The 25,986-nt window shown below is 60.5% G+C and overlaps 1 protein-coding gene across 2 annotated transcripts; it reads right to left on the bottom strand.

Annotated features, from left to right (window-relative positions):
• Window positions 1-744: 744 nt before the first annotated feature.
• Window positions 745-25,986, bottom strand: PDXK (pyridoxal kinase). Of its 2 annotated transcripts, XM_060151067.1 has the most exons (11): window positions 25,745-25,974; window positions 12,273-12,327; window positions 8,780-8,884; window positions 8,110-8,193; window positions 7,652-7,698; window positions 6,960-7,045; window positions 5,732-5,777; window positions 3,212-3,323; window positions 2,152-2,288; window positions 1,165-1,231; window positions 745-954 (listed from the first exon to the last, which is right to left on the bottom strand). In XM_060151067.1, exons 1-11 carry the CDS (start codon window positions 25,829-25,831, stop codon window positions 842-844), a joined length of 939 nt encoding a protein of 312 aa, XP_060007050.1. In that variant the 5' UTR covers window positions 25,832-25,974; the 3' UTR covers window positions 745-841. The 2 variants fall into 2 exon arrangements, with proteins under 2 accessions (XP_060007050.1, XP_060007049.1); XM_060151066.1 differs by lacking the exons at window positions 745-954; window positions 1,165-1,231; window positions 2,152-2,288 and adding an exon at window positions 2,295-2,976 and having other exon boundaries at window positions 25,745-25,986.

The following is a 25,986-nucleotide window of genomic DNA, read 5'->3' as shown; positions in this document are numbered from 1 at the left end:
CCCACCCCTGCCCTCTGTACCTGCACACTGACACAACACGGTTGTCACCAGCTGTAGGTGGCAACACGCAGCACCTGACCCGTTCTGCCCTAAACTGGGCGACTTCTCCAAAAGGAGCCCGACACAGGGACCTCCCCACAGGCGCGCTCGGCCGCGTACCAGCTTCTGTCCTGTCGCCCAGGCGGCCCCTAGAGATGCTCCGAGTTACAAGGCAGTCCCCCGACACGCGCGAGACGGGCAGCTTTTCGGGGTCCTGGGAAGGTCCCCGCCAAAGTGACTGTGCAGCGTCTGTGCATGTGAGCTGCAGGAGCCCGTCCACACCGAGAACAGAAGGGGAGAATCTGAAACCCCCAGGGGCCTACCCTGCAGCAAAGTAAGAGGCAAAAAGTTCTGAAGCAGGAACACAGAAGGTGCGGTCGGACCCAGAATAAAGACATTTGCCATCATTTTTCTGGACGTGGACACTAAGCCCCGACTCGCTCTCGGAGATGCAGACACAGGGGCCTCCCTGGGTCTTGCACAAAGGACGGGGGTACACCATGTACCCCAAGCCAGCCCGGGGAGGAGGCCCTCGAGACATAAACACGGAGCTGGTTTTCCAGGAGCCTTGTGGGAGGGGAGCTGGGGTCCCGAATTACAAATTTCTGTGATCGCTTTGTTATTTTTAAAAAGCACGACCAGCACATTTTCACAACGAAGATCAGTGGATGCTGGACACTCACGAAAGAAGAAAAAAATACCAAGTTTCGGTCACAGCTCTAAGGCAGACATTACATTTTTCACAAGAATGGAAACGGAGACACCTAACGCTGGGCGTTAAGGAGGTGGGTTCGCGCGGCCCTCACAGCACCATGGCTTGGACGACGATCTCCGGGTTCTCGATGTCCTTCTTGCTCTGGACCATCCTCAGCTCCAGCTGGGCCGGGCTGGGCTTCAGTCCTTCCCCAGCCCTGGCTGCGGAACAGGCAGAGCATTAATGATGGGAACAGAGCCAGCAGAAGTGATCCTGAATCTGTCTCGTCCTTCCCTCGCCTTTGTGAGAGCCCCCAATGCTCTGGATCATCCCTGAGTTCCCATCTCAGCAGGGAGCTCCACAACGCTGCCCCCTGCCCCAGCCCTGTTCACAGCGCAGCACTGCACCCCTGCCAGCCCGTGAGGTGGTACCTTGTGCACACTTGATGGTCCGCTGCAGAACGTGGTGCATGGCCGACACGGTCTTCTCACAGGCCACCTGCAGGGAGGAGAGTACACTGAGCCCCCGCCCCCAGGCCGCCTGGGTGGGGCTGCCCACTGACACGGCACTGGGGACCCACAATCCCACGCTCCCCCCGTCACGGAGCCGTCGCTGCAAAGATCCCAGGAGAGCTGAGCAGAGAGGCCTGTGCACTAAATGGACCACAGGCGGCTCTGTCAATACTGCCTGGCATGTAGTAGGTGCTTAAGAAGCGTTTCTGGAAGGAATCCGTTATAAAGAATCTACACGGGAAAGAGCTCCTGCCCCAGAGCTGGCCAACGTCATCGCTTGCTGGCCTCTCAAGGTTAAAAACTCAGGGCTTCTCAGGCTGGGGAGGCAAGTGGACTCCCTCCCCAGCGCTGGGACCCAGGGCAGAACTGAATCTGGGGTTGGCTGAGGGCGACCGGCGAGGCCTCCTCTGGGCACCAGCTGGCCGTGAAGCAGGTCCGTGCTCACCCTCCGCCCTCGAGGGAAGGGGCGTGGGGAAACCACAGCATTTCAGCGCTCGCCCCTGAGCCCGCAGGTGAGGGGAAGGGCCCCATCCCAGCCGTGCACTTCCCAACATGGAACTGACTGCTGGGGAGGGTGCGAGCCTGCCCCCCAGGGGAAGGACGGCTGCCCAGAAGGAGGCCAAAGGGCATGGGTGCGCCTGAGCACGCGAGGGCACTGTGGACATTCACACACAAAGCGGGGGCGTGGGGGACGATCCCCAGGAAGAGAGGGGTCTCCAGCAAGTCTGACTGCAGCGGCTGTATGTTAGGACGAGCTGTCACTGGATTTCCCTCCTGCGTGACGCGTCTAGACCCCGAGTTGCTGAGGCTACAGCGCCCCTGGCATCCTCAGCGAAGCCCTCCCTTTTCATCTGGCTCAGGACCCCTCCGGCTCTTAACACATTCTCCCATTTGTGCCCCACTGACCTTGAGATTGTTGGGGTGCTTGTGCGTCCACGCCAACAGCATGGCGGCAAAGAGGTCCCCGGTGCCCACGAAGACTGCGTCCACCTTGCACATCTCCATGCGGATGCGCTGTGTCACTACGGAGCCGTCGGGGGTCCCTGGGGGGAAGCGTCCGGCAGCTGGGCCCCCAGACCCTCAGCTAGCAGAGGCCTCGCGGCCCGGGAACCGGCTTGCCCTCCCCTGCACAGCGTCAGGGGGCTCAGCCTGCAGGGATCCCCCATGCCTCCCAGTGGCTGCCCGTCCCAAGTGAGAAAGTGAGAGACTGGAGCCCCGGAGGGCCACAGGGTCAGGGCGGCCTGGGGGACACCATGCAGGCTGCAGACGAGGGGCCGGAACATGCGATGATGTGTGATGGGAGCCATGGGGGTGGGCGTAGAGCTGGAGGGACTGTGCTCACTCACTGAGGTCGGGGTGCGTGCGTGGGCGTGAGTGTGTGTGGATGCACGTGCATCTGTGAGTGTATCTGGGTGTGTAAGTGTCCTTTTGCACAGACACAGAGGGGGTGGTGACAGCTACACCTGGCACGGCTCGGGGCAGCTGGTGTGACCCCAGCCTTCTGTGTCATTTTACGCTGCGGCATCAGCATAATTGAACGACTGACACAGCAGGGCGTGAACGGTCCTCCCAGCGATGTCGGCATCAGCTCTGAGGTGGGGGGGCTGGGGGGAGGCAGGCCTGGGGACACCTGGTTCCCCAGGAGCCGGGCTCCAGCTGGGCTGGTCCACGTGACCCCCAAGCCCGTAAGAGGGGATGTCATCTGTGTGCCGCCAGCACGGTCACAGACACCTGCGTGGTAACCGCGGGGGGAGCAGTCAGCACCCCACGCTCCCTGCACCCCGATTCACGGAAACCTCTCCTGGCTCTGTTTTCAGTCTGATCTTTCTTGGAGCTGTCGGGAGTTGGGGAGATTGGCCACCTGCCGAGTCAGGCTCGATTTTCTTTCCACTGAACCCAAACCTCGGAAGCCTCGAGGGAGGCGGCGGGAAGGCGGGAGGGAGCCCAGTGCCGGGCGGGGACTTACGAGTCCTCTGGCTGCCCAGCGCGATCAAGTAGCCGCTGCCCCTCGCGGACGGCAGGTCCGAGCTGGTGATGACCACCGTGTCGGGGCCCATCGCGTGCAGCATGTCCATCACCTGCGGACACGGGGAGCGCATCAGCCGCCGCGTGGCCGCCCGAGACGGGGAGCGCATCAGCCGCCGCGTGGCCGCCCGAGACGGGGAGCGCATCAGCCGCCGCGTGGCCGCCGGACACGGGGAGCGCGTCAGCCGCCGCGTGGCCACCGGACACGGGGAGCGCGTCAGCCACCGCGTGGCCGCCCGAGACGGGGAGCGCGTCAGCCGCCCCGCGGCCGCCGGACACGGGGATCGCGTCAGCCGCCCCGCGGCCACCGGACACGGGGAGCGCGTCAGCCGCCCCGTGGCCGCCGGACACGGGGAGCGCGTCAGCCGCCGCGTGGCCGCCGGACACGGGGAGCGCATCAGCCGCCCCGTGGCCGCCCGAGACGGGGCCCTGGCGGCCTCACCCCGTCTCCCACGGCCCCTCAGCTTCTTACAATCTGCCTGGATGGGACAGAGACAGCTAACAGGGGCCACATCGTGGGCCCCGCCCCTGCCCAGCAGTGACAGCTCTGCCAGGTCCCAGCCGTCCCAGTTCCCTCCAGCCTCAAGTCCAAGGGCGCATGTCCATCGGTCCCAACCTGCACCCCGTCTGTGCCCGAACCCCGGAGGAAGGAGCCAACCAGCCAGGCCACCATCTCCTCTCGCCTGGGCTCCGGGGCGGCAGGAGCCGTGCCCGGCAACCATCAAGCGATGAGCGCTTCCACGCTGTCCATCCTGGGAAACTATGCACTCCTTTAGCCATTCAACAAACGTCTACCGCCCCCTCCCCAGCAGCACGCAGGGGAAAATGCTCACTGGGGTGAACTGGGGCTCAGGAGGGGTGGGAGGTGGGAGGCCTCGTATCAGGCAGGAGGCGACGCCACCACTAACCCTCCCCTCACCGGCCCGGGGCCTGCAGGCTGGGGAGGTCACCGGCCAGAGGGTCACCGGGTAATGAAGAACAGACGTCACTTTGGGTGGCTTTTTTTTTAAACAGCTGTAGGTGGTCCCGTTTTCCTTGTGCAAAAGCCTCAGAGAGGTGCCTGTGAACACGCCCTGCGAGCACAGGCTGTCCCCGGCCACACACACACACGTGTGCACACGCGCACACCCTGCATGCACGCATATACCCCCAGCACACACATGCACGTACGTGTACTGCCACACGCCACATGCACACACACAACGCGTGCACATGCCCCAAGTGCACGCGTACACACCCCCTCTACCACACGCACGCACACACATCACATGCACACCGCCCCCACACACACACGAGGTGTGACACCAGCCCAGCACCCACCCTGCACTGGGTACCGTGAGCTTCCTCTGGTTCCCAAGCTGGGCAGGTGTGTTAGAGATGGGGTCACTGTGCCCACGGCCCTGCTTCTTTCCTGCCCCAGGGTCACCTGGCTCTGAGACTGCCCAGAGCAAGGCCCTCAGAGCAGGGAAGGGGGGTCCTCCCAGCCTGCTCTCCTGCCCCAGTGAGCTCTCCGCCTATCAGGGAAACAGACACACAGCCCCACGGGCCCAGGGGTGGCCACGACTGGCCGCCGCCAGCTCTGACCCAGGGACCTGGCTCCTCCAAGTGTGTGTTTCCTGGACCGTGAAGTGAGCTCGGCCTCTGAAGAGGCCCAGACGCGGAAGGTGTGAGGCCCTGGCAGCCCCTGGTGCTCTGGGCACGCAGCGCAGGGGTGGCAGACCCCACCTGAAGCTAAATCCCAGCAGGAGACCTACGGACCCTCGGCAAGGACCGAGGGAAGGTTGAAAAGAGCTTTGAAGAAATCCGCCCAGGGCTGCGGTGTCAGCTCCTGCCTGAGAGGCCCAGCCCGCCCTTCCCTTCCGGAATCCTGCCTTGTGGACTCCAGAAATGCCCAGCCAGCCCCCAAAGATACGGGTCCATTACGTGCAAGGAATCCTCCCACGCGCACACACACACACACACCACGTGCACTCTCACACGTGCGTGCAGACACACCCCGCATACACACACAGAGCCTGGGGTGGTGTGCCCACAAGCCCGGGAACACCGAGGACTGCCAGCCGCCTCCAGAGGCTGGGGCAGGAAAGGACTCTCCCTACAGGCTGCTGACAGCACGGGCCAGCCGGCCAGCCTGGGCTCCTGGCCTCCGAAACTATGAGAGCAAAGCCCTGCTGCTCAGCCACCCCGTGTGCGGCACTTTGCGACGGCCCCGGACGCTCATGCAGAGACAGCTGGCATGGGCAGCGGGCGAACCCAGACCCAGCAGGCACTAGGCCGCAGGTGACCAAAAGGGGCCGAAACGGAATCTGCAAAGGTTCCCCGGGCCTCGGGTGGCTGGCTGATGGGAAGCCAACGCTGGCCACACAGGTGCCCGTCTCCTCCGCCGGAGGGCGTGTGGCTGTCCCCTCCCACCGTGAGCCGGGCTGCCTGTCCCACGCCAGGCACAGGACGGCCTCCTTACCGCTAAGGCTTCTTCCTCACTGTGGATCTTTCTCCCGCTCAGCAACCTGGGAGGCAGACAAGCACAGCTGAGCCATCGCCCGGAAGAGCCCCAGGGCTACCTACGGTGCACGGGTGACCCCTCCTGCCCCACAGGGAACTGGCTGGCCCCTGCCCGCCGTCGCGGACCAGGCGGCCACCATGTCTGGGGACCGGTCAAGAGTCAGTTTGAAAGGGGACTCACGGGACTTCCCTGGTGGCACAGTGGGTAAGACTCCGCACTCCCAACGCAGGGGACCCGGGTTCGATCCCTGGTCAGGGAACCGGATCCCACATGCCGTAACCAAGACCCAGCGTAACCAAATAAATAATAAAATGAATAAAAATAAATTTAAAAAGTGAAAAGGGACTCACACATCATGGGAGCGGGTTGAAGTTCCAGACCGTGCTTAACGTTTACACATAACAACGGGGAAGGACGGCCGTGCACGGTCACAGCACACGGTGCCACTGAGGGCAGCCAGCGTCCTCGCAAACAGCTGCAAATCTCAGTGCACTACGTTCCTGAGCCACCAACCATCAGGGACCTCCGGGTGGGCCGCCATCCCCCCGCATCAACAGGCGCGGGTGAGGGAACCCCAGGCCCCCAAGAGTCCAGGGGCCCCATCCCTACTGTATAGGGCGGCCTCGGGGCCAGAGGGGATATCGCTGCCGGCCTAACAAGAGCCAAACGCGATGGGGACACACCCACCGCCGTGCTCACGCCCCAAGGCCCCAGGAGCCACTCCTCAACCCCCTGAGTGCCCAGCTCTCCTGTCCATCGGGGGAGGGCCGGGCATCCAAGAAAGGCCCCTGGAAACATGGCGCTGGGCAGCGGGGCCGGCATGGTCCTTTTAACCTCGTGCAGAGATTAGGGATGTGGGTTTCAGAGCTCCGGGGCGGTGGCCCGCGTCAGCTGGCGTGGGCTCCCCGTCCCATCGCCCGTGTCAGCCACGTGCACCCCGGCTTCGCCACAGCGCCTCTGCCCCCTTCTGTCCCCAGAGGCTCTTGCTGCTCAGGGACCAGCGTGACCACAGGGAGTCGGGGGGAAACGACTGCCCACTGCTGCTGACAACCAGCACCCGCCCTGGCGCTCAGGTGGGCTGGCAGCTCCCTGCCCCGCAGACTGGGACTCTCCAGCGGGGTCCCTGTCACTCTCCCCATGGGGATGGGGGTGGGTCTGACTGTTCCAGCCGACTCAAACGACTTACTCAGCCTCAAACTGGTTGGGGGTGATGATGTCTGCAACCGGCACGACCTTCTCTCTGTAAACTGGAAGGAGGTCCTCAGGGACGTACTGCGGGAAAAAGACAGGAACGGGCTGACGCGTGAGGGGTGAGGGAGGGAGGCCAGGGCGGCTCGTGTGTGGGGACCCCAAGGCTCCAGGGGCAGCCAGCCCTGACGCTCCACCCTGACGATCCGGGTCAGGTCCCCACTAGCGGCTTTCCACCGTATCCGTGTGATGACGCCGCCCGCTCAGCCCACATCAGCGTCGGGAACCCAGGTCCACAGTCTGTTGGTGTGTGGCTGGTGGGCTGAGTGCCTTTTATGTTTTTAAATGGTTGGGGGGAACGTCCAAAGAAAAACAGTATGTTCTGTGACATGTGGAAATTAGAGGAAATTCAAAGCTCAGTGTCCACACCTGAAATTCGGTTAGAAAACAGCCATGTTCGTTCTTTTGCAACTCATCTGCGGCTGCTAGAGCTGCAACATGGATGCAAGGCCCTGAAATACCTCCTCTGGGGCCCTTCGTGGAAACCTCTTCTGCCAGCCCCGGCCCCTCCTTCCCGACAAGGGACAAGGACGTGTCTCTGGCCCGAGAGCAGTGTCTCGCCCAGGCAGACACTTTCAGAGTGCTGCCAACAGCCCCACGGCCCGCACCCCAACGCGGGGAAGCACTAACCATGGAGCCTTCTCCGTTCCACTTGTCTCCCATCACGGGGTCGCACACTGCGGAAGACAAAGGGCATCTTATCAGCAAAAGCGGCGGCGCTGAGAGGAGCGCCCCACATCTGACTTGTTAAGTTTCACACACGCAACTAAAATGGGAAAGCACGGCCTCCCGTCCTCATGTACCTCCTACCTGGCATTTTGCATTTTGCTGTCCGGGCCCCACCTGGGGAGTCCCTCACCCCACCCAGGGACCGGGTGGTCACACACCCCACCCTGACACTGATCACAGCCCTGTGTGGTCACCGGCTTCTCTCACCCGCCCCAGACAGACGCCAGGTTCACCGTGAGGACGCCTGTGAGGCTCTCGTCCCCAGACAGAGCCCGTGTGCTGGGAGGAGCAGACGTGAAGATGGGGCGCCCAGAAGGAAGGAGGCTGAGCCGCCCGTTCCTGGGGCTCCCAGCACCTACCGTACACGAGCCTGGAGTTCTGCTGCTTCAGCTCCCGCACGATGTCCACCACCATGGCCAGGAAGGACTTGTCTCGCGTGTAACCTTTGGGAGGGACAGAGAACTCTCGTCACCCAACCACGGCAACAGCACCATCAAGCCCACCTGCCCAGAGAGCGGCGGGCAGTGCCCAGACCCCGCGGCCGGGGCCAAGACATGTGCCCCCACGACCGCACGCACCAGGGGACACCGCGCATTTCCCAACAGAAACATTAACTTTTACAGGAAAGAAGAAGCCGCGGGTGTACGAGGACTGTTCTCCTTCCTCTTTTCCATTTTCCAGAATCAGCATGTTCACTTCTAACCACGTATATAAATAAATGCAACCACGTGGGTTTGTAAATGAAACCAACACACCAGGTGGCAGCATGTTGCCTGTCTGGGTGTTTTTGTCCCAGACTCCTTCCCAACACCCCACCTGTCCCCCGCCATGAGCGTGGAAACCCCAGTATGGAGACGTGGCACAGCCAGGACCCCCAAGGTCATGCGGTCACTAGGGCCCCACTGAGTTCCTGATGGCAGGGAGGCAGGGACCAGGTAGCAGCCCAGGTCAGGGGTGCTCCGGGCCTCCCCAGCCCACCCCAGGTGGGCGCCAGGCCCCGGTTCCGGCACCCCGTCCCCTGGGCCTCACCCGTGAGCACGTAGTCATACTTGTTCACGTCGTTCAGCTTCAGCCCGTCGTACAGCTCGTGGAGCTCATCTGAGTTCAGCACTTGGCCCTTCCAGTGTGAGTAGCCTGGTGGGGGGAGAGCAGAACATGCAGGCCCTGACGCGTGGGGCACGCGGGCGACACGGCCCTCGGCAGGTCCCCCCCGAAAGCGCGTCTGGCTCCGACACGTTCTGGGGTTGTTATTACTGAGTCCGGGGTCCACCCTCCCAGCCGGTGCAGCGAGGGCCCAGCTCTGCAGGCCGCCTGAGGCCGCCTGTGCAGCCTGCATTGTACCAACAGACAAGACGCAGGGCTGCGAAACTTCTCCCTGTCCTTGGCGGGGCACCTGGGAGCGTCCCCATCATGTCACGGTCCCTGGCTTTGCCAGCCTCTCCTGTGCGCGTCCCCCATCCAGGCTGAGTTGCTTGAAGACTGTTACCTGCGCACCCTGGCAGGTAGGGGCTCCCTGCATCCCCACCTCCATCCAAGATGAGCTGCAACTCATCCAAGTCTCGGGCCAAATCCTGACCAAGAACCGAATGTGAACCAGAAAGAGGCTGTGGCCGGGGCTCCTGACCCGACAGGCACCCGGGTGAAGCGCACACGGGGCAGGCAGGAGGCCCTCGCGAGGTCCCTCGGGGCGGGCGCACCCCACCAGGGACACCCCGCAGTCCGCCCACGGCAAGTCCATCCTGGCAGCCCTTACGCCAAGAGGGACCACTCAAACGGACGGGTTCCTAAGCACATAAGTAAAAGCCTCGGGGAGGGCTGATTTCTATGACAGCAAAGTCGAGTACAGACCACGGGAAGCAGATCCGGCCACAGCCCCAGACCCTCCCTGCCGTCTCGGGTGTTGTCCTGCAGGTCCCGCACCGGCTGGGCTGTGGGCCTGGAGAAGGGGCTGCGGCGCCCCCTGTGCCCGTGGGGCGAGGGCTCTCCTGCCACGGAGGGGCCAACACCTGACAACACCTGTCAGCAGTTCTCCAGGACGGCGTGGCCTCTGGTGGACGCCCATTAACCAGTCGGGAGGGCCAGAGGCAAGGAGGGTCCACCAAGGCGAGGTGACCCATCTCTCGCAGGGCTGTCCCCCAAGGCTCAGGTGTCTGCTAAGAGCTGGCAGCCTCTGGCTGTGACCCCGCAGGTGTTGCTGCCACAAAATCCCACCGGCCCAGGCGGGAGGAACAACGGCCCTTCCTGCCCCTTGGTTTTCCGAACATCATTCCAGACATGGTGGTTTCTCCTTTTCCTTCTTTTCTTTTTTTTTTTTTTGGCTGCGCTACGTGGCTTGCAGGATCTCAATTCCCTGACCAGGGACTGAAACGGGGCCCTCAGCGGTGAAAGCGCCGAGTCGTGACCACGGAACGGCCAGGGAATCCCCAACACCGTGTGGTTTGACTCCGTTGCACATGTACTTCTCTTGTCCTAGGGCTGCTGTGACCAAGAACCACAGGGGCTCCCACAGTTCTGGAGGCCAGAGTCCAGGATCACGGTGTCGCAGGGCTGGTTGCTCTGAGAGCCCCACGGCGGGCTTCTCCTGCGTCCCCACGTGGTTGCCCCTCTGGGCATGTGTCTGTGTCCTAATCTCCTCCATGGGCACCGATCAGGTTGGAGCAGGGGCACCCCAATGACCCCATGTACCTTTTTTTTTTTTTTTTTTTGCGATACGCGGGCCTCTCACTGCTGCGGCCTCTCCCGCCGCGGAGCACAGGCTCCGGACGCGCAGGCTCAGCGGCCATGGCTCACGGGCCCAGCCGCTCCGCGGCACGTGGGATCCTCCCGGACCGGGGCACGAACCCGTGTCCCCTGCATCAGCAGGCGGACTCTCAACCACTGCGCCACCAGGGAAGCCCCCCATGTACCTTTTAACTGCCTCTTTAAAGACCTTATCACATCTGAGGTCCTGGAAGTTAGGACTCTGACACGTGAATTGAGGGGACACAGTGCAGCCCGTGATGTGCAGTCAGCCCCCGCCAGGTCTCAAGCATGGGTCGCCCCCTGCCCGGCGAGCCAGCTTCCTAACATGATGAGAAGGTTCGGGCCCACTCCTTTTACTGCCCCCCACCAACCCAGCCTCTCCTCTTCAAACTCAGGAGACCCTTCTGAAACACAGGGGCACTCTGGTCCTCTGTCCAACCCACCCAATTTACCGTTTACAGGTGAAAAAACAAACTCCCCAGAGGCCGAGCCAGTGACCCCAAGGGACCCAGCTCCTCCCTGCACGTCTGCTGCAGGCACCTGGTCCTGCGCCCCCAGGGGGTCACCACCAGGCCTGGCAGCAGGTCACACCCCAAACCCTACGTGCCTGGAAGCCTGGCCCTGCCCCACCCGCCAACCTCCAGCCCCGTCCAGTTTCTTCCAGCTGCTCGTCCAAGGGCTCGGATCTTGGGTAACAGGAAACTCTTGCTAAAGGAACAACCACAGAACACCGGCTGTTGCTTCAGAGCCCAGCGCTGCCCTGGAGCGGGGGTGGGGTGGCGGGGGGCACAGGGGGTGGCGGGGGGCGGGCATCATCATCTAATGTCTAAGCCAACTTGGCTCTTTCACTTAAAAAAAAAAAAAAAAAGAGGGTAGTTAAAACAGCCAGTAAAACCCTTAAGCTCTGAAGGGGTTCACTGGGTTGACAACTTTTGGGAACGTGTCCAAATGTCACTGTGCCCGGCCCTCCAAAAGCAAAGGCAGGAAAGGACTCTTAGTGGGAACTGTAGCCTTTCATCTGAACCCAGTGTGCTGGTGACTCGTGACACCCCCTCCCTTCCCAGAACCCCACCCGGAAGAATCGGGCCAAGGGGAAGCACCCTTCCGCGCATCTGGTCGGCACTCGGCCAGCAGTTTCTGGGACCTTCTGTGCTCTGAGATTCCGTCAGGGTTCAGAGTCATTTCAAGGAAGGGATGTGGGAATGTTTCCAAGAACTGAGAGCCTTTGTCCCCCTGCCAGCACCAGCTCAGGGATCCCAGGTCAGGGCGTCTCTGAGGCCACGGGGGTGGGGAGCCCGGGGCCCTCGCCTGACACCTTGGGGGCTTTCCAAGGGCCGTGACCCTCACGAACCCGAGGCGGCAGCGATCGCACAGCTTTCTGTGCACAGAAACCCTTGGGGTCCCCGTGCACGAAGAGACACACACACGAGCTCCCCGAGGCTCTGGCTTTCACGAGAAAGTTGGGCTCTGCTCCCCACCCAGTCCACAGTGCCACCCAGGTGGGGGGGCCCAGAGCAGGTACGAGGATCACCGTCCTTGGTTCAGGGAGGAAAGCGGGGGGCCGAGAGGTCACGTCACCCGCCAGGCCATCCAGTTCCGAAGCAGCCACACTGATGTAAACACGCAGCCGGCAAACCCAGGCCCCCTGAGCCCCGTGTGCACGCGCTGCGCAGCCTCGGCCAGGACCACACCCCCGGCTCCATTTCCCGTCTGGAAGGTGAGGGACCGCGTCCTACGCCCACACTCAGCTCTGCGAGGACCGCTGAGGCTGACGCCTTACCTGTGTGGTTTGAAAACTGGACAGAGTTCACTGCGTCGACCTCAAACCCCAAAACCTGCAAGACAGACAGAGAAGGAGCGGGTGTAAGAGAGCTGGTGGGCTTCCAGGGACCCATGGCAGGTGCCTGACCCACCCTGGGACTGGCTGGAGGGTCCCAGACGTGGAGGACAGGAAGGGGGGGGTCTCCCCAGGTCAGCCTCAGCACCCGCACTTCCAGTGACGTGCGTGGAGGTGACGGGAAACATTTCGGGGAGCAGACACCCCTGAAGGGCCAGGGCACTGCCTGCCCACTGGAACTCAGCACATCACTTCCGGAAATGCCACCAAATGGAAGGGCTCACAGAGACCAGCAAGGCATCCATCTGTCGGGACACAGGGCAGCGAGGTCGTCTGTGTTCCGGCCCCCAGCCCAACGCGCGGGCAAGGCCAAGGGCTCCCAGTCCCTCCCTGGGAGCCTGGCTTGTAGCCCCTGCGTCGTCACATGCCAGCTGGGGAGAAAGAAGGTACCCAGCCCGGAGCCAAAGGCCCTAAGCGATCGCAGCCGCAGACCCGCTCCCGGACGAGAGAGGGACCCCACCCCACAGGGCCAGCCTCACGCGGTCCCGGCTCAGGTCACCTGGCCGCCGGGGCTCGGCCCCCTCGCCTGGGCCACCAGCCTCTCCAGAGGCGCCGGGGGCAGAGCGGTTAAGGGAGGGGAGGGGTGGCGCTCTGGTGCCGAGAGAGCCCGAACACAAGGTCTAGAAAGTTCCTTCCAGCAGTCAGAGCAGGTGACTGGAGAAAAGGTAAAGCCAGCACGGAGCTAAAGCCAGGTTTATGAAGCAGAAGCCCCCCTGCTTCATGACGGGGACAAGAGGTTGTGTCTGAAACGGCCGGACGTCTCCACAAGTCTGACAGCGTGCACTCGTGTGACACGCAAAGTCCCACAGCGGTCTTTCCTTGTGCATATCTCTACTTTCCTATTTTTCTGCATTGAATCGGTCTTGGTTCCTTCGGGTGAACTGAGGTACAGGACACCGCAGATCCCTCGGCAGGAGAAGTCACATTCCCTGTGGGCCCCCTCGGTCCTCAGAGGTGGTGGTCATCAGGGCCCAGGACCCCCGCCAGGCCCCACCGGCCTCTTCCAGGCTGGCCTCACCGCCATCGCCGTGGGCAGACCCGGGACAAGGGCCCCGCAGTGTGGTCCCCTCCCCGCCTCTCAGAGCATCCACGGCATCGCTCCACACAGCCGGCCACCCCAGCTGCCCAAGGAACGCGCCCAGCAAGGCCCCAAGACCCCCGTGCAGGGCCCTGTGCTCAGGGTACAGCCGGGAAGCACCACCCCCCCGGGCGAGGCCGGACACCCAGGAGTCCACCCGGCGTGAGCGGCACCCAGGGCCCGGCCGCGTCCTGCGGCACCAGGCGGCCACCCCCGAGGGGCAGAGCACAGGTGACCCACGCAGGCCTTCTTTCGTGTCCCCCGACCCCTGGGGAGGCAAGGGGCTCACGCGTGGACTCCGACCACGGCCGCCTTCCCACACTCAGTGCGAACAAGCTCAGGGCCAGCCTGCCTCTGGGGCCACCAGCCCCGACCGCCACCGGATTCGCTGCCTGCCCGGAGCTGAGCCTTCGTGGGCGCCACCGCTGGGGGAGGCTCTTCCCACCCACGGGTTCTGGGGAGGGGGCTGAGCTGAAGGCCACGTCATCCACCAGGCGGCAACCCGGCACCTCTGCCTCCTGGTGCGTCTCCTCCCGCCCCTGCCCCCCACCCCAGGCCACCAGCGCGGCCTCTTGGAACCTCCCACGCGACCCACCATTTCCCACCCCCGCCGGCCCCCTCCCCGCCTCGCACACGGTGCCCCAGGGGCTGGCGCTGAGCCACCCTGGCACCTGCCCGGAAGGGTTCCTCCTCCTCTCCTGGACCCGCCCCTCCCCCCCTACGGCGCTCCTGCCCTACCCCCCAGGGAAGCTGCGACCCTGTTCTTTGGGACGAGGAACAGAGCAGGGCCTGATGAGTATTCGCTCATTTGACACACGCATCGGTCTCACGGGCGCCCCCCTCTACACCCCGGCCCTGGTGCCCAGTCCCCTCCGTCCTCTCCCCACCCCCAGCCGGGTCTCAGCTGGGAAGTTCACTTCCACACGGGCCACCAGAGACCCCACCAAAGGAGCCACACAAGCTGGGGAAGCCGGCAGCCACCGGGGGAAGCAGGAGACAGTGCCCTGCGGGGCGGGAAGTGGGGCCGGCCCCTGAGCTCAACCGCTGAGCTCACTGCTGCAGGAGGAGATGCCGCCCACCGGGGACTCCCAGCGAGACGTGGACCCTGACCTTCGGGCCCTCTCTCTCCCGGAAACCGCAAAAATGAGAAAAAGGGATCCTTTTATAACTGATTCTCAAGGACAGAGAAAGGGAAGGAGACGCAGCAGGTGAGCAATTCCACCAACTCTGGAAACAGACACTGCACAGCCCAGGTAACTGAGAATCTCAGCACCTGCGGAGGGGGGACGCAGGTGAGAGCGGGGCCCCCACCCGCAGAACCTCTCGGAGAGACGGAGGTCGGGGAGAGAGCATGGAAACCCCGGGCCGTGGCTGCCCCAGGGGCCCCATCGTCGGCCACTGTGCCCTGGCTGTGCGTGCCTTCCTGTGCACCAGTAACTTCCCAAACCCTCCCTCCCTCTTCACCTGAACAACACCAACCAACCTTCAGGCCTCACCTCAATATCGCAAACAGGCAAAGCTCCCTGGCCACCAGGATAGCGCCTCTCCAGGCGGTGAGGGTAGTGACTCGGGGTGTTGGGGGGGGGCCTGGGTGCAGACGAGGACCGCACCCCAGCTCTCCACGGGGGGGGGTTCCCCAGGCGCGCTCCCTCTGTGAACACATGTGGAGCTACACGCTTATGACGTGTATTTCAACGTCTTTCTAAAAATTTCAAGCCAGTATTATGAGGACTTAAAGTAATAAAGCAAAACTCAAGTCTTCTTAAACTAGAAACTTAAAATTGGCACTTTGCAACTTTACTTGCCAGATTTCACGGCCTCCTAGACAGAGCTTGCGGTATTCCAGGTCCCTAAATTCTAATGGACTTCAAAGAAACAAGATCTGAAGCAACGATGACAAACATCCTGAAAATCCTTTCAAAATAGCCTGCTCCACTGCTTCCGCATGCACAGATAATTAATCCTTCAGAGCCGGCACATTCGAAGCCGCTGTTCTCTGCTTCTAAACGATAGCGCTAAGCCCCTGGGCTGGCATCTCCATTTCACCTACCAGCAGCTTATGAACTGGCATCACAGGCTAGTGTGAGGGCAGGGCCGGGGGACGCAGCAGGAAGACGGGGCACAGGGCCAGGCTCCAACATGGGAGCCCCTGGACCCCAGAAAAAGGAGGTGTCTGCTGTTAAAATCTCGTCTTCAGCTCAACACCCCCCACACACATTTTGTACTCAGCTCTGGGATCTGGGACTGCGACCCCGGACATCACATCCCTGCTCAGCCAGGGGCTCCCGACTGAGCACTGAGGGGAAGAGACTGGGAGATGGGGAGGGTCCTGCCTCTGCTGGTCACTCTACCCCAGCACCGCTCTTCACCTGCAGAAAGGGGGCCCCCAGAAGCAGCTGTGGTCTTTCCATTGCTCCCAGCACCCGCACTACACAGCCCTACACATCCCCCCACCCCTCAGCTTTGAGTCCCGACCGTAGACACACAGGGTGGGGGGGTCCCAGGAGGAAGAGGACCAGGCATGGCTTTCTTGACACAAGAGAAGCCACTTGTGGTCTAAGCCATGTGTGACCTAAGCCTGGTCACAGTGCTTGCCCCTGAACAGCTCTCAGCAATTAACGATCTTAAGGGAACAAAAGAATGCAGGAGCAAACCTTATTAAGCAAGAGCAGTGACAACAGCAAAGGAAATCAACCAACTGTGAAGACTCCCCGTTCTGTTTCCCCTTAGCTCACCCCTGGCTCACCCTTGCACAACCCCATCGAGTGTGGGTGGAAGCCCCAGGAGAGTCCAGCCTACTCACACGCACCCTCTAGGAGCAGAGTTCTCTTCTCCCAAGACAAAAGAAATGAAAGCAAAAATAAACAAATGGGCCATAATCAAACTTAAATGCTTTTGCACAGCAAGGGAAACCATCAACAAACCAAAAAGACAACCTACAGAATGGGAAAGACCTTTGCAAACGATGTGACCAACAAGGGCTTAACTTCCAAAATACACAAACAGCACACACAGCTCAATAGAAAAAAAAAAAAACCAACCAAACAAGCCAAACAAAAAATGAGCAGGAGACCTAAATAGCCATTTCTCCAAAGAAAACATACAAACGGCCAACAAGCACATGAGAAGATGCTCAACATCGCAAATTATTAGAGAAATGCAAATCAAAAGTACAATGAGGTACCACCTCACATGGGTCAGAATGGCCATCATCAAAAAGTCTACAAATGGGCTTCCCTGGTGGCGTAGTGGTTGAGAGTCCGCCTGCCGATTCCGGGGACACGGGTTCGTGCCCTGGTCCGGGAAGATCCCACATGCCGCGGAGCGGCTGGGCCCGTGAGCCATGGCCGCTGAGCCTGTGCATCCAGAGCCTGTGCTCCGCAACGGGAGAGGCCGCAGCAGTGAGAGGCCCTCGTACCGCAAAAAAAAAAAAAAAAAAAAAGTCTACAAATAACAAATGCTGGAGAGGGTGTGGAGAAAAGGGAGCCCTCCTACACTGTTGGTGGGAATGTATATTGGTGCAGCCACTATGGAGAACAGTATGAAGGGTCCTTAAAGAACTAAAAATAGAGCTACCATATGATCCAGCAATCCCAGTCCTGGGTATAAAGCCAGAAAAGACGGAAACTCTAATCCGAAAAGATACATGCACCCCAGTGTTTACAGCAGCACTATTCACAATAGCCAAGACACGGAAGTATGAAATAAACTTCCTATTTTATGGCAAGACAAGAAAAATTTCAACATAAAAAAATGTCCTCTGCCCTTTGGCCTCCTCTCTCCCCCCACTGTGTATCATATATCTGCGTCTACAAACCTCCCCGTGGGCAGAAATCCCTGCTCAGCCATAAAGAGTAACATTCTCCCGGCATCTACAAGACAACTCCTTAAAGATAACATTCCTTCTTGATCTTGTAAGGGGTCACATGGATTATGTAAACTGTCAATAACATGACATTTGATGCCCAGCTGTCTCCAAAAATTTCTGTAACTGTGTCTTGACTTCTAACAGGCCTAATAGTTCTCAGAGCTTTCTGAGATGCTCTTCCTGGGTTATAATCCTCAAATTTGGCTGGAATAAAATTTTCCATTTCTTTCTTAGATTGACGGATTAATTTTTCGTCAACAGAAGCAAACTAAGTGTCCATCAAGAGGCGACTGGTTTAAGAAGATGTGGTGTGTGTATATATATTCATTCACTCATTTATTCTTCTACTTAACTCAGACTTACTAGGAGCCTACCCAGTGCTGGGCACTTTTCTAGGTCTTGTGAAATAGAGTTGAACAAAGTTAAGTTTTTTGTTCTCTTAGAGCTTATTTATGCGCGCGCGCGCGCACACGCACACACACACACACACACACGCACACACACACACACACACACACACTGGAATATTACTCAGACATAAAAAAGAATGAAATACTGCCATTTGCAGCAATGGGGATGTGGCTCTAGAGATTATCATACTAAGTGAAATCAGACAGAGAAAGACAAATATTAGACAATATCACATATATGTGGATACTAAAAAATAATGCAAAACCAGAAACAGACTCACGGACACAGGAAACAAATGTGTGGTTAGAGAAGGGGAAAGGAAGGCGGGGAAGGGATAAATTAGGAAATGGGAGCACGTCACTACATATAAAACACTGTATAACACAGGTAATTATAGCCTGTATCTTGTAATAGACTATAATGGAAAATAATCTGAAAGAATATATATGTATAACCGAAGTCACTGCGCTGTACACCTGAAACTAACACAATATCGTAAATCAACTATGCTTCAATTAACAAAAAGCAAAGCAGAGTTCTCCGGCTGGGGTGGAAGAGGCAGTCAGCGTGCTCTGAACGAGAAGACATCGTGCACGGCTGGCCCTGAGCTCGGAGGCCCCTCGAGGAGCGATGCAGCTGTGCAGCCATAACGCTCACGCTGATGTCAATTATATTTACATCAGCAGGTCTGTAACGATCCCAGCACACACTCCTCCACTAGTTACTGCATTTCACGGCAAGGCTCACTCACTGCTGTGGCCGCATCCTGGGCTCGGGAACCCACAAGCCTGTCTTCCCACTCAGCTTGGCAGCCGGTGGAATTACTCACACTGGGAAACTGGCCCTGCCCCACCCCTGCTATTTTCACCATTTACCAGCAACAAGACTCATTTTAAGAAAAAAGAGAAAGAGGGGAGGGGAGGGGAAGTGAGGCCTCACGAGATAAAGAGAAACACCCCCTCTGGCCTCTCCCCTCCCCCCTTCCCCCCCTCCGGTGTATCCCCCTCCTCCCCCGTCCCCAGCCCGGCGCCAGCCAGGGGCAGATGCTCCTGGAATTCTCTGTGGAGATGGCCCAAGAGGGCCTGTTTCAAGACCTCACTCCCATCGTGGGAGCCTCTGTGCCGCCATATTCCCCTGGCCCCGGGGCCCCAGATGCACCTCACTGACCCCCAACCTTCGAGGGCTGCCGTGGGATGAAGCCTAGACCGCAGGCTGCACGTCCCACCGCCTGTGAATTCCACGCCGCTTTCTGAAGCCCCCAAAGCTCTGTCGCCTCTGGCCTCTGTGAGCTCCTCTCCTCAGTGTAGAAAAAGGTCTCTTGGCCCCAAGCCCCTGCTAGAAACCTTGCCTTCTCTGCCTCTGCTGGAGCGCCTGGACTCGCGGGGATTTTAGGAGTTTGAGCTCCCCGCCAGCTGTGGCCCGTGGGCCTCGGGATGCAGGCCGGGGGCCAACGCCGGGCCTCAGGCTCCGAGAGCAGAAGGAACTAGAGCCTCAGCCTCGCTCGGCCTGCTGCCCGCTGGGCTCGTGCAGGTCCGCACGCGACCACGTGAGCACAGCTAACGCCGGGGATGCGGTCTCAGACCCGGGAGGCCCACCGAGACGCACAGGCAAAACCGAGGCACTTGGGCGAGGTCCCGGCGTCAGGCGCTGCCCCGCAACCCCACGCTCCAGCTTCCCACCCCTCTCCCGGGGCAGGGGAGACCCCAACGACGGATGCACAGGCGCACCTGGGGACAGTGGGGGAGGGCGGCGAGATGCGCCAGAGGCGTCCGGCCACAAAGAGCAGGGACGCCAAAGACGCCGTCCACAGAGGCCCCCGCCTCTCGCCCCACGCAGACCCCTGTCCACCTCTGCGGGCACGGCATCCCTCCCCGAGGGCAGCTACACGTGCTGGGGGGCTGGGAGCCACGCTCTGATCCCGCGGCCTGCGGGGGTTACGTGCTCCCGGCTGCCCGCCCAGCTGCTGCGTCATCAACTCACTGCTGACAGCCGGGCGGACACAGTGAGACCCGGTCGTTAACTCAGCAGAGCACGCTGACGGCAGGAGCGGGGAAGCTCAGACCACCCTGGTTCCTCCAGGGTCAGTGCTGGGCAGCGAGAGGGGTCACTTCACCATCTTCAGAAACCCTCACTGTGGCTTGTTTTGCAAGACCTTTTTTCACTCTCCTAGGAAATCAGCTTTAGGAAAGAGGGGACACAAGAAAGCCTCATGCCTGTGATGGGCCTGAAAGGCCTCAGGGCTGGGTGCCTGGCGTCCCTCACTCCACCCATCCCTGGTCAGCCCTGCCACTCAGCTCAACCCCCACCCTCTAGTCTCCAATGGGAACTCCTACTGGAAACAGCCCTGTGTTCCCCGAAGCAGCCTTAAGTCCCAAGGCCACCTGCGCCCCACGGGCACTCTCACCTCAGTATCACAGCCCCGGACCCCATCCCCCCAGCCCCAGCCCTGCTCCCAGCACAGCGCACCCGCCCCAGCTCCCAGGCCCTGCACACTAGCCGGTCATGTTCAGCTGGGCCGCACTGCAAAGCCCTAACTAAAAGAAGGGGTTTCGCCCCAAGTTCCCAGTGGCACTGGCATCAGACGGGGGACAGGAAAGCAGCTCTGGGTCAGCAGGGGAGGGAGCAGCTGCCCCTCCGCGGCTGACCGTGCGATTCTAGCCCAAGGCCCGTGGCCGGACACCTCCTTCCCTCCTTCTTGAGAAACTCCATTTGTTCTCCTCGGCATCACTCTTCCGGATCACTCTGCGATCTTATTTCAAAAGCTCCGAGTGGCTGAGCACCAGGGGACATCCAAGCCCCTGAGCCCCACAGCCAACCGTCCCTGCTGGGCGCAGTCCCGGAAGCCACCTGCTGGCAGACGCTTCCAGAGAGGTCCCTGTGAGGGGCGGTCACTGCAGCACAACACAGGGTGCTACCAAGCGTACAGCAGTGCCGCATAACACGACTGCACAGGTGTCCACACACGCAAACACCCACACCTGAGCACGCTCACGCACATGCTACACCCACACACACCACAGACAATTAAGTTCGTGCCTTTCTGCATGAGAGGCAGAGAAGAATAACAGAAATTTCAGTCCCAAACTACGAGAGTCAGGAAACCAAGATATTAAGCAATTCGGGACCTTCTTGGGAAAATAAACGGCCGGAGAAATAATGAAGCAACACCCAAGTTCCAGGATTGGGACACACTGTGGATGAGATGGGGGCTTCCAGAGGCCAGAGGGGAGCGAGCAGATCCCTGTGGCCTGCAGAGCACAGAACAGGGTTCCGGCCCCAGTGCGTCCCGCCCCGGGAAGTGCTGGGTGGCCGGAGTGGGGCCAGAGGGAGGTGTGCTTTGGGGCGTCGGCTCCCTTGCACTGTTTGCCAATGCATGTGTCACCATGAAAAATGCGAAGGCAAAAACTGTGTCTTTTAAAGGGCAGGTGACATTCTTCCAGTATCTTCCAAATGCAGTTCTGCTGCAAAGGTCATTTTTATCCCAGGAATTCTAAGGAAAAAATGTAAAGATTTTCCAAAGGACCAGGTATTTTGACCACGAATCAAGACACCTCCGGAGAAGACCACCTTGTGGTTCAGAGGGTTCTTCAATGTGAGAGGCTGGAAATAAACTCCTTATGGTCTGAAGCGCCTCCTTGGGACCCAGGCACGAGCCTCTAGGAGACGCTGGGTGAGTCGTCCACACGTGCACATGTGCTTCTAACACCCCAGGACCGTCCACCTCTGCTCAGCTCCTGTGGCCATGTCACTAGGCAAGGGAGGGGCCTGTATCCAGGTTTCCAGGCCAGGGGCCTCTCAGCACACCCACTGCCACCAGCCTGCCTCTTCCTGCGGGGTGTCTGAGCCAGCCCTCTGGCAATCAGGCCTGGCTTTGGGGTCCCTGTACAAAGAAACAGAGTCTCCACCCAGCCCTCTTAGACGTCTCAGTTCTGCTTCTGTACCGAGGGGCCAGGAAACTCAGAGAATGAAGTGGATTTCTGCAGGCCCCAAACTGAGATGTCCCCCTAAACCATCTTCCGGGGCCGCCTGTGGTCTTGCCTTCCCATCTTGGCGACGTGGTGTTTAAATGGGTTCTGAGCTAAAGTCCCAAGTCAGAATCTCAAGGCCACAGAATTCCATAATGTAATGTCCCTGCCCCCAGCATGGCCCTTCAAGGAGGCACCGTGAGCCTCTGGTGACCCCTACCACAGAGGTCACACGTGCTTAAAGCAGTAGTGCCAAACTCCAGACACAGCCTCAGAAGGAGGGGCGACCACAGAGCCGGCCGAAGCCAGCTGCCTAGCCGGCTGCACACCTTCAGACGGGCTTGTCCGCCCAGCAGAGCGGCTGCTGGCGGGAAAAGCACCTGGCCGCGGGGCTGGGAGGGAGACACAGGAGCCGCATCTGAACAGGCAGCCTGTCGCCGCCGGTGCCATCCTTCCCGAAAAGGACAGCTTTTGGATGTCGTGTCAACTTCTGGGCCTTTAATTAAACCTCCGATTTGTGCCACTTCTAAAGTTCTCCGAACAGGCTCCTTCTAACCTACAGTGGATTGAACCGTGGAGTTAAGGGACCGCTGGCTGGAATCGTGCAGGGAGAGGCCACCTCCAGGCTCCACTGACCCCCAGCCCATCCTGGGCTAAGGCTGCGGGGTGCAAGCCGGGTCTGCGGGCCAGCGCCACCCATCTCCCTGCCTCTCCCTGATCCAGCTCACACATGGGGAGGGGAGCAAAATGCCTGCATGGGACCCCATGGAGTATCCTGCAGTACTTACAAGGGCTCCGCAGCCTGGGCCCAAGCAAGAGGCAGACGCATGAGAAATCTGGACTCCAGGTGAGGAGGCACTAAGTGGTTAGCAAGCTAAGGCATCTCTGGAAATTGCGCTTGTTATGGGCTGAACTGTGCGCCCCAAGCTGGACCTCAAACAGGGACCGTGTTAGCGCTCAAGCCGCAAAGTAAAGTTTACTGTCTCACAAACCTACAGGCTGGAAGTGCACTGGAACACGTTTTGAGGGCCACCCTCTCCGACTTTCTCCCTCTCCTCAGCTCTTTCCAGCCTCCAAGGCTATGTCTTATTTCTGTAATTAGGAGGAGGAGGTCATGAGGGCAAAGGACCCTAACCCACATCCAGTCCTGAGGGGGGTCCTGGCCTCCCCGAGATGCCCCAGGAAGGCTTGCTGCCACCAGCCCTACCACCTTCCTGTCTGGTCTTCCTGCACAGTGAGGGGTACGAAAAGCACCCTCGGGCACTGGGGCCACCTCATTCAGCAGCCAGCGCCTCCCAGGCATCTCCCAGAGACGTTCACCCTCCCCATGTTCCCTGGCCCCAAAATGACGGGAGCAGACGTCGTGTCCATTCTACAGATGAGGCAACTGAGCACCAGAGGACTCAAGGTGGAAGGGAGCTTCCTCAAGGTCACGGGCTAAAGACCTGCCCCTCTTCCTGGGCCTCCTAAGCCTCCAGGGGAGTGTGAACAAAGAAAAACAAAGAGCCTGGCTCACTTCCGGTTCAACCGATACAAGCCTAAGTCTAACCCACTTCAGTCGCCCACCTGAAGAATTCAGGATAAAAACAAAAAACCTGGGAGGGCTTCCCTGGTGGCGCAGTGGTTGAGAGTCCGCCTGCCGATGCAGGGGACACGGGTTCGTGCCCCGGTCCCCCGGTCCGGGAAGATCCCACATGCCGCGGAGCGGCTGGGCCCGTGAGCCATGGCCGCTGAGCCTGCGCGTCCGGAGCCTGTGCTCCGCCATGGGAGAGGCCACAGCAGTGAGAGGCCCGCGTACCGCAAAAAAAAAAAAAAAAAAAAAAAAAAAAAAAAAAAAACCTGGGAGGCACTCTGTGCTTTAGGTAAACAGGCCCTAAGATACTTAGATGCATATCTCAGAAAGAATTTCAATGACGCCAAATTCCTTCATCTTCCTATACTTAGAAAAGCACTAAAATCATTAACTTAAGATATCTGTTCTTCCTGATTAGCAGTAACCTTCTACCAAGATGTATGCTTGACTGCATGTATTTCCCAGCTAAAAAGACATCACATATAAACTGACTGCCCCGCAGCCTCTTCAGAGCAGCATCTCCCGGGCTACGATCCTCAGTGAGTCCGCGGGGGAAAATAACCTTAAACTCACAAGCCGCATGTTGTGTGTTTTTCTTTAAGTAGACAGAAGGAAGTGCAGGGATGGGTTAAATCAGAGGCAGAGGTGTCACCCCCACCCCAGGGATGATAGGAGGGAGATGACAACCTCCTACCTATGTCCCTCAAGCCCACAGGTAAAGATGCTGGGCACTGGGGAGACCCCAGGTAAGAACCGAGGTTCAGTTCTTAAGAGGCACTTCCCCAAGTGGGTGGTCCGGGGGAGCACCCCGTCAAGTAACTGGAAAAGGACATTTTGGTGTGGAAGTTGAGGCTAAGTGCTGGGAAATTCAGGAACAAGGTGAGCAGAGAAAGTTTGCCCCAGGGAAAGAGAAAGGGAGTGGCCGCAGGCGGGTGGAGAGGAGGGAGAGGCAGAGGCTCAGGGAAGCCAGCAGAGGCCTGCGCACCTCTGCACACCTCTGGGAAGGGCGGCTCCCCAGGCTCCCTCCTAGTGGGGGGGGGCGGCTGCCACCGGTATCTGCCGGAGAACTGCCTGGTTCCACCTTCCGGTCTGCCCCTGCTTCAGGGACCCTGAGCTTTCCCCCCAGCATCGTCCCACCGCACTGGCCCTGCCCAAGCAATCAGTGACCAAGAAGAGATGGGGCCTCCGGACAGGTGCAAGCGCGCACCCTGACAACCCCCGCGGTCTGCAGCCCCACTGGTCAGAACGGGAGGGCCAAGGACCTCACATGATCTCCACAGGTGCTCACAGATCAGTGGCGGCTGGGCAGGTCCCTTGGACTTGAACCCCTGTACCTTTCCACCTTCAGTCTTCATTCCACTGCTTCCTCCTGCTTGCCTCAGGTCGGCCCTCAATCTCTACTGAGGTGGTTCCAACCCTCCCCAGGGTCCCTCCAGCCAGCCGACAGCCCACAGGCCACTGTGAGTGGGTGGCCCTTCTCGTCCTTGAGGGCCCAGAACAGGGACCTGGCACACACAGCAGGGGCCCGACACCGGCTCCTTACTCACGGATGGGGCCCAGGGACAATGGACCAAAGGTGAGTGGTCCAAGAGAGCCACCACCTTGCCCGGACGCCCAGCCTCCTCCTGAGCCCACAGGGCAAGTGCCAGGGACCCCAATGCTGACACCCCAGCATGACACCCCACTGCACCCAGGCCTCCCCCCGCCCCTCCAAGGGCCGCCCCACCGTAACCTCGGGGCTGCGACAGGAAGCAGCAGGTGCCGGCTGATGAGCCAGAGAGACGGTGAGCCCCTGACCGAGGACAGGAGGGGGAGGCAGGAGGAAGCCCGCGGGCACCCCAGTAAGGAAAGGCTGACACATGTAACAAGCGGCTTCTAAAGCCAGACCCTGCACGGGCCCGAACTGGCCGCTGGGCTCTTCTTCTCCAGAGCCAACACCGGCAGGTAGGCCTTCTCTGCCCCGTCCCCTGCCCGGGACCACGTCCGCGGCACGGCCAATCGCAGGATGGAGCCCACCCCTGCCGCCCGGGGCCTCACTGCGGGGTTCCTCCTCCTCCTCCCGGCCAGCATCCTGACCCACAGGGGGCGGGGACGGCATGGGGAGCCCACCAGGTGAGCAGTGCCTACACCTGCCTATCCAGCGCCCTCCTTCGCAGGGTCTCCGGCCGCGACGCCGCATTTTCTCGTCCCCAGGGTCGGGCCGGTGGGTGAGCACCGCTCGCGCCGGGGGCTTCATTCTAACCAAAGGCCCGCATCCCTGCCCCATCCCACCCGCAAGGGTCCAAGTGCTGCCCCAAGCCCCGCCCCCGCAAAGCGCCTGCCTCCCCTGCCCGCGTTGGGCACCCCGCGCTCCAGACCCTTGGGGCTGCCCGGCCAAGGTCACGCGGCCCGGCTGCGGCCACCCCTTCGCGGGCCCGCAACGGCCGGGCGAGGGGACACCGCCGGGTTACGTAAGCGTACCTGCAGCGGGAACGTGGCCGCCCGGTTGCCCACGTAGCCGCGGACGACGTGGCTCTGAATGGAGAGCACCCGGCACTCCTCCTCCATGCCGGGCCTGCCGCGGCGGCGCGGGGCCGGGCGGGGTCAGCGTCTCCGCCGCGCGCTGGCGTTGCGCTCCGCTCGGCTCGGACCACGCTCCGGCTCTGCTCCGCTACCGCCCCGCTCGGCGCAGGCGCTCCGCTTCGGCGACAGGCCGCCTCCCT

This window comes from Lagenorhynchus albirostris, chromosome 5 (genome assembly GCF_949774975.1).
Source record: "Lagenorhynchus albirostris chromosome 5, mLagAlb1.1, whole genome shotgun sequence".
NCBI lineage: Eukaryota > Metazoa > Chordata > Mammalia > Artiodactyla > Delphinidae > Lagenorhynchus > Lagenorhynchus albirostris.
This window is presented reverse-complemented; position numbering and strand designations above follow the sequence as displayed.

Coding starts and splice junctions, on each gene's coding strand:
- PDXK (XM_060151066.1), bottom strand. CDS start 25,831: ATGGAGGAGGAGTGCCGGGTGCTCTCCATTCAGAGCCACGTCGTCCGC. Junction 3,324..5,731: donor GTGAGGAAGAAGCCTTAGCG/GTAAGGAGGCCG, acceptor CCGTGTCCGCAG/GTGATGGACATGCTGCACGC. Junction 2,977..3,211: donor GCTGGGCAGCCAGAGGACTC/GTAAGTCCCCGC, acceptor GTTACCACGCAG/GTGTCTGTGACCGTGCTGGC.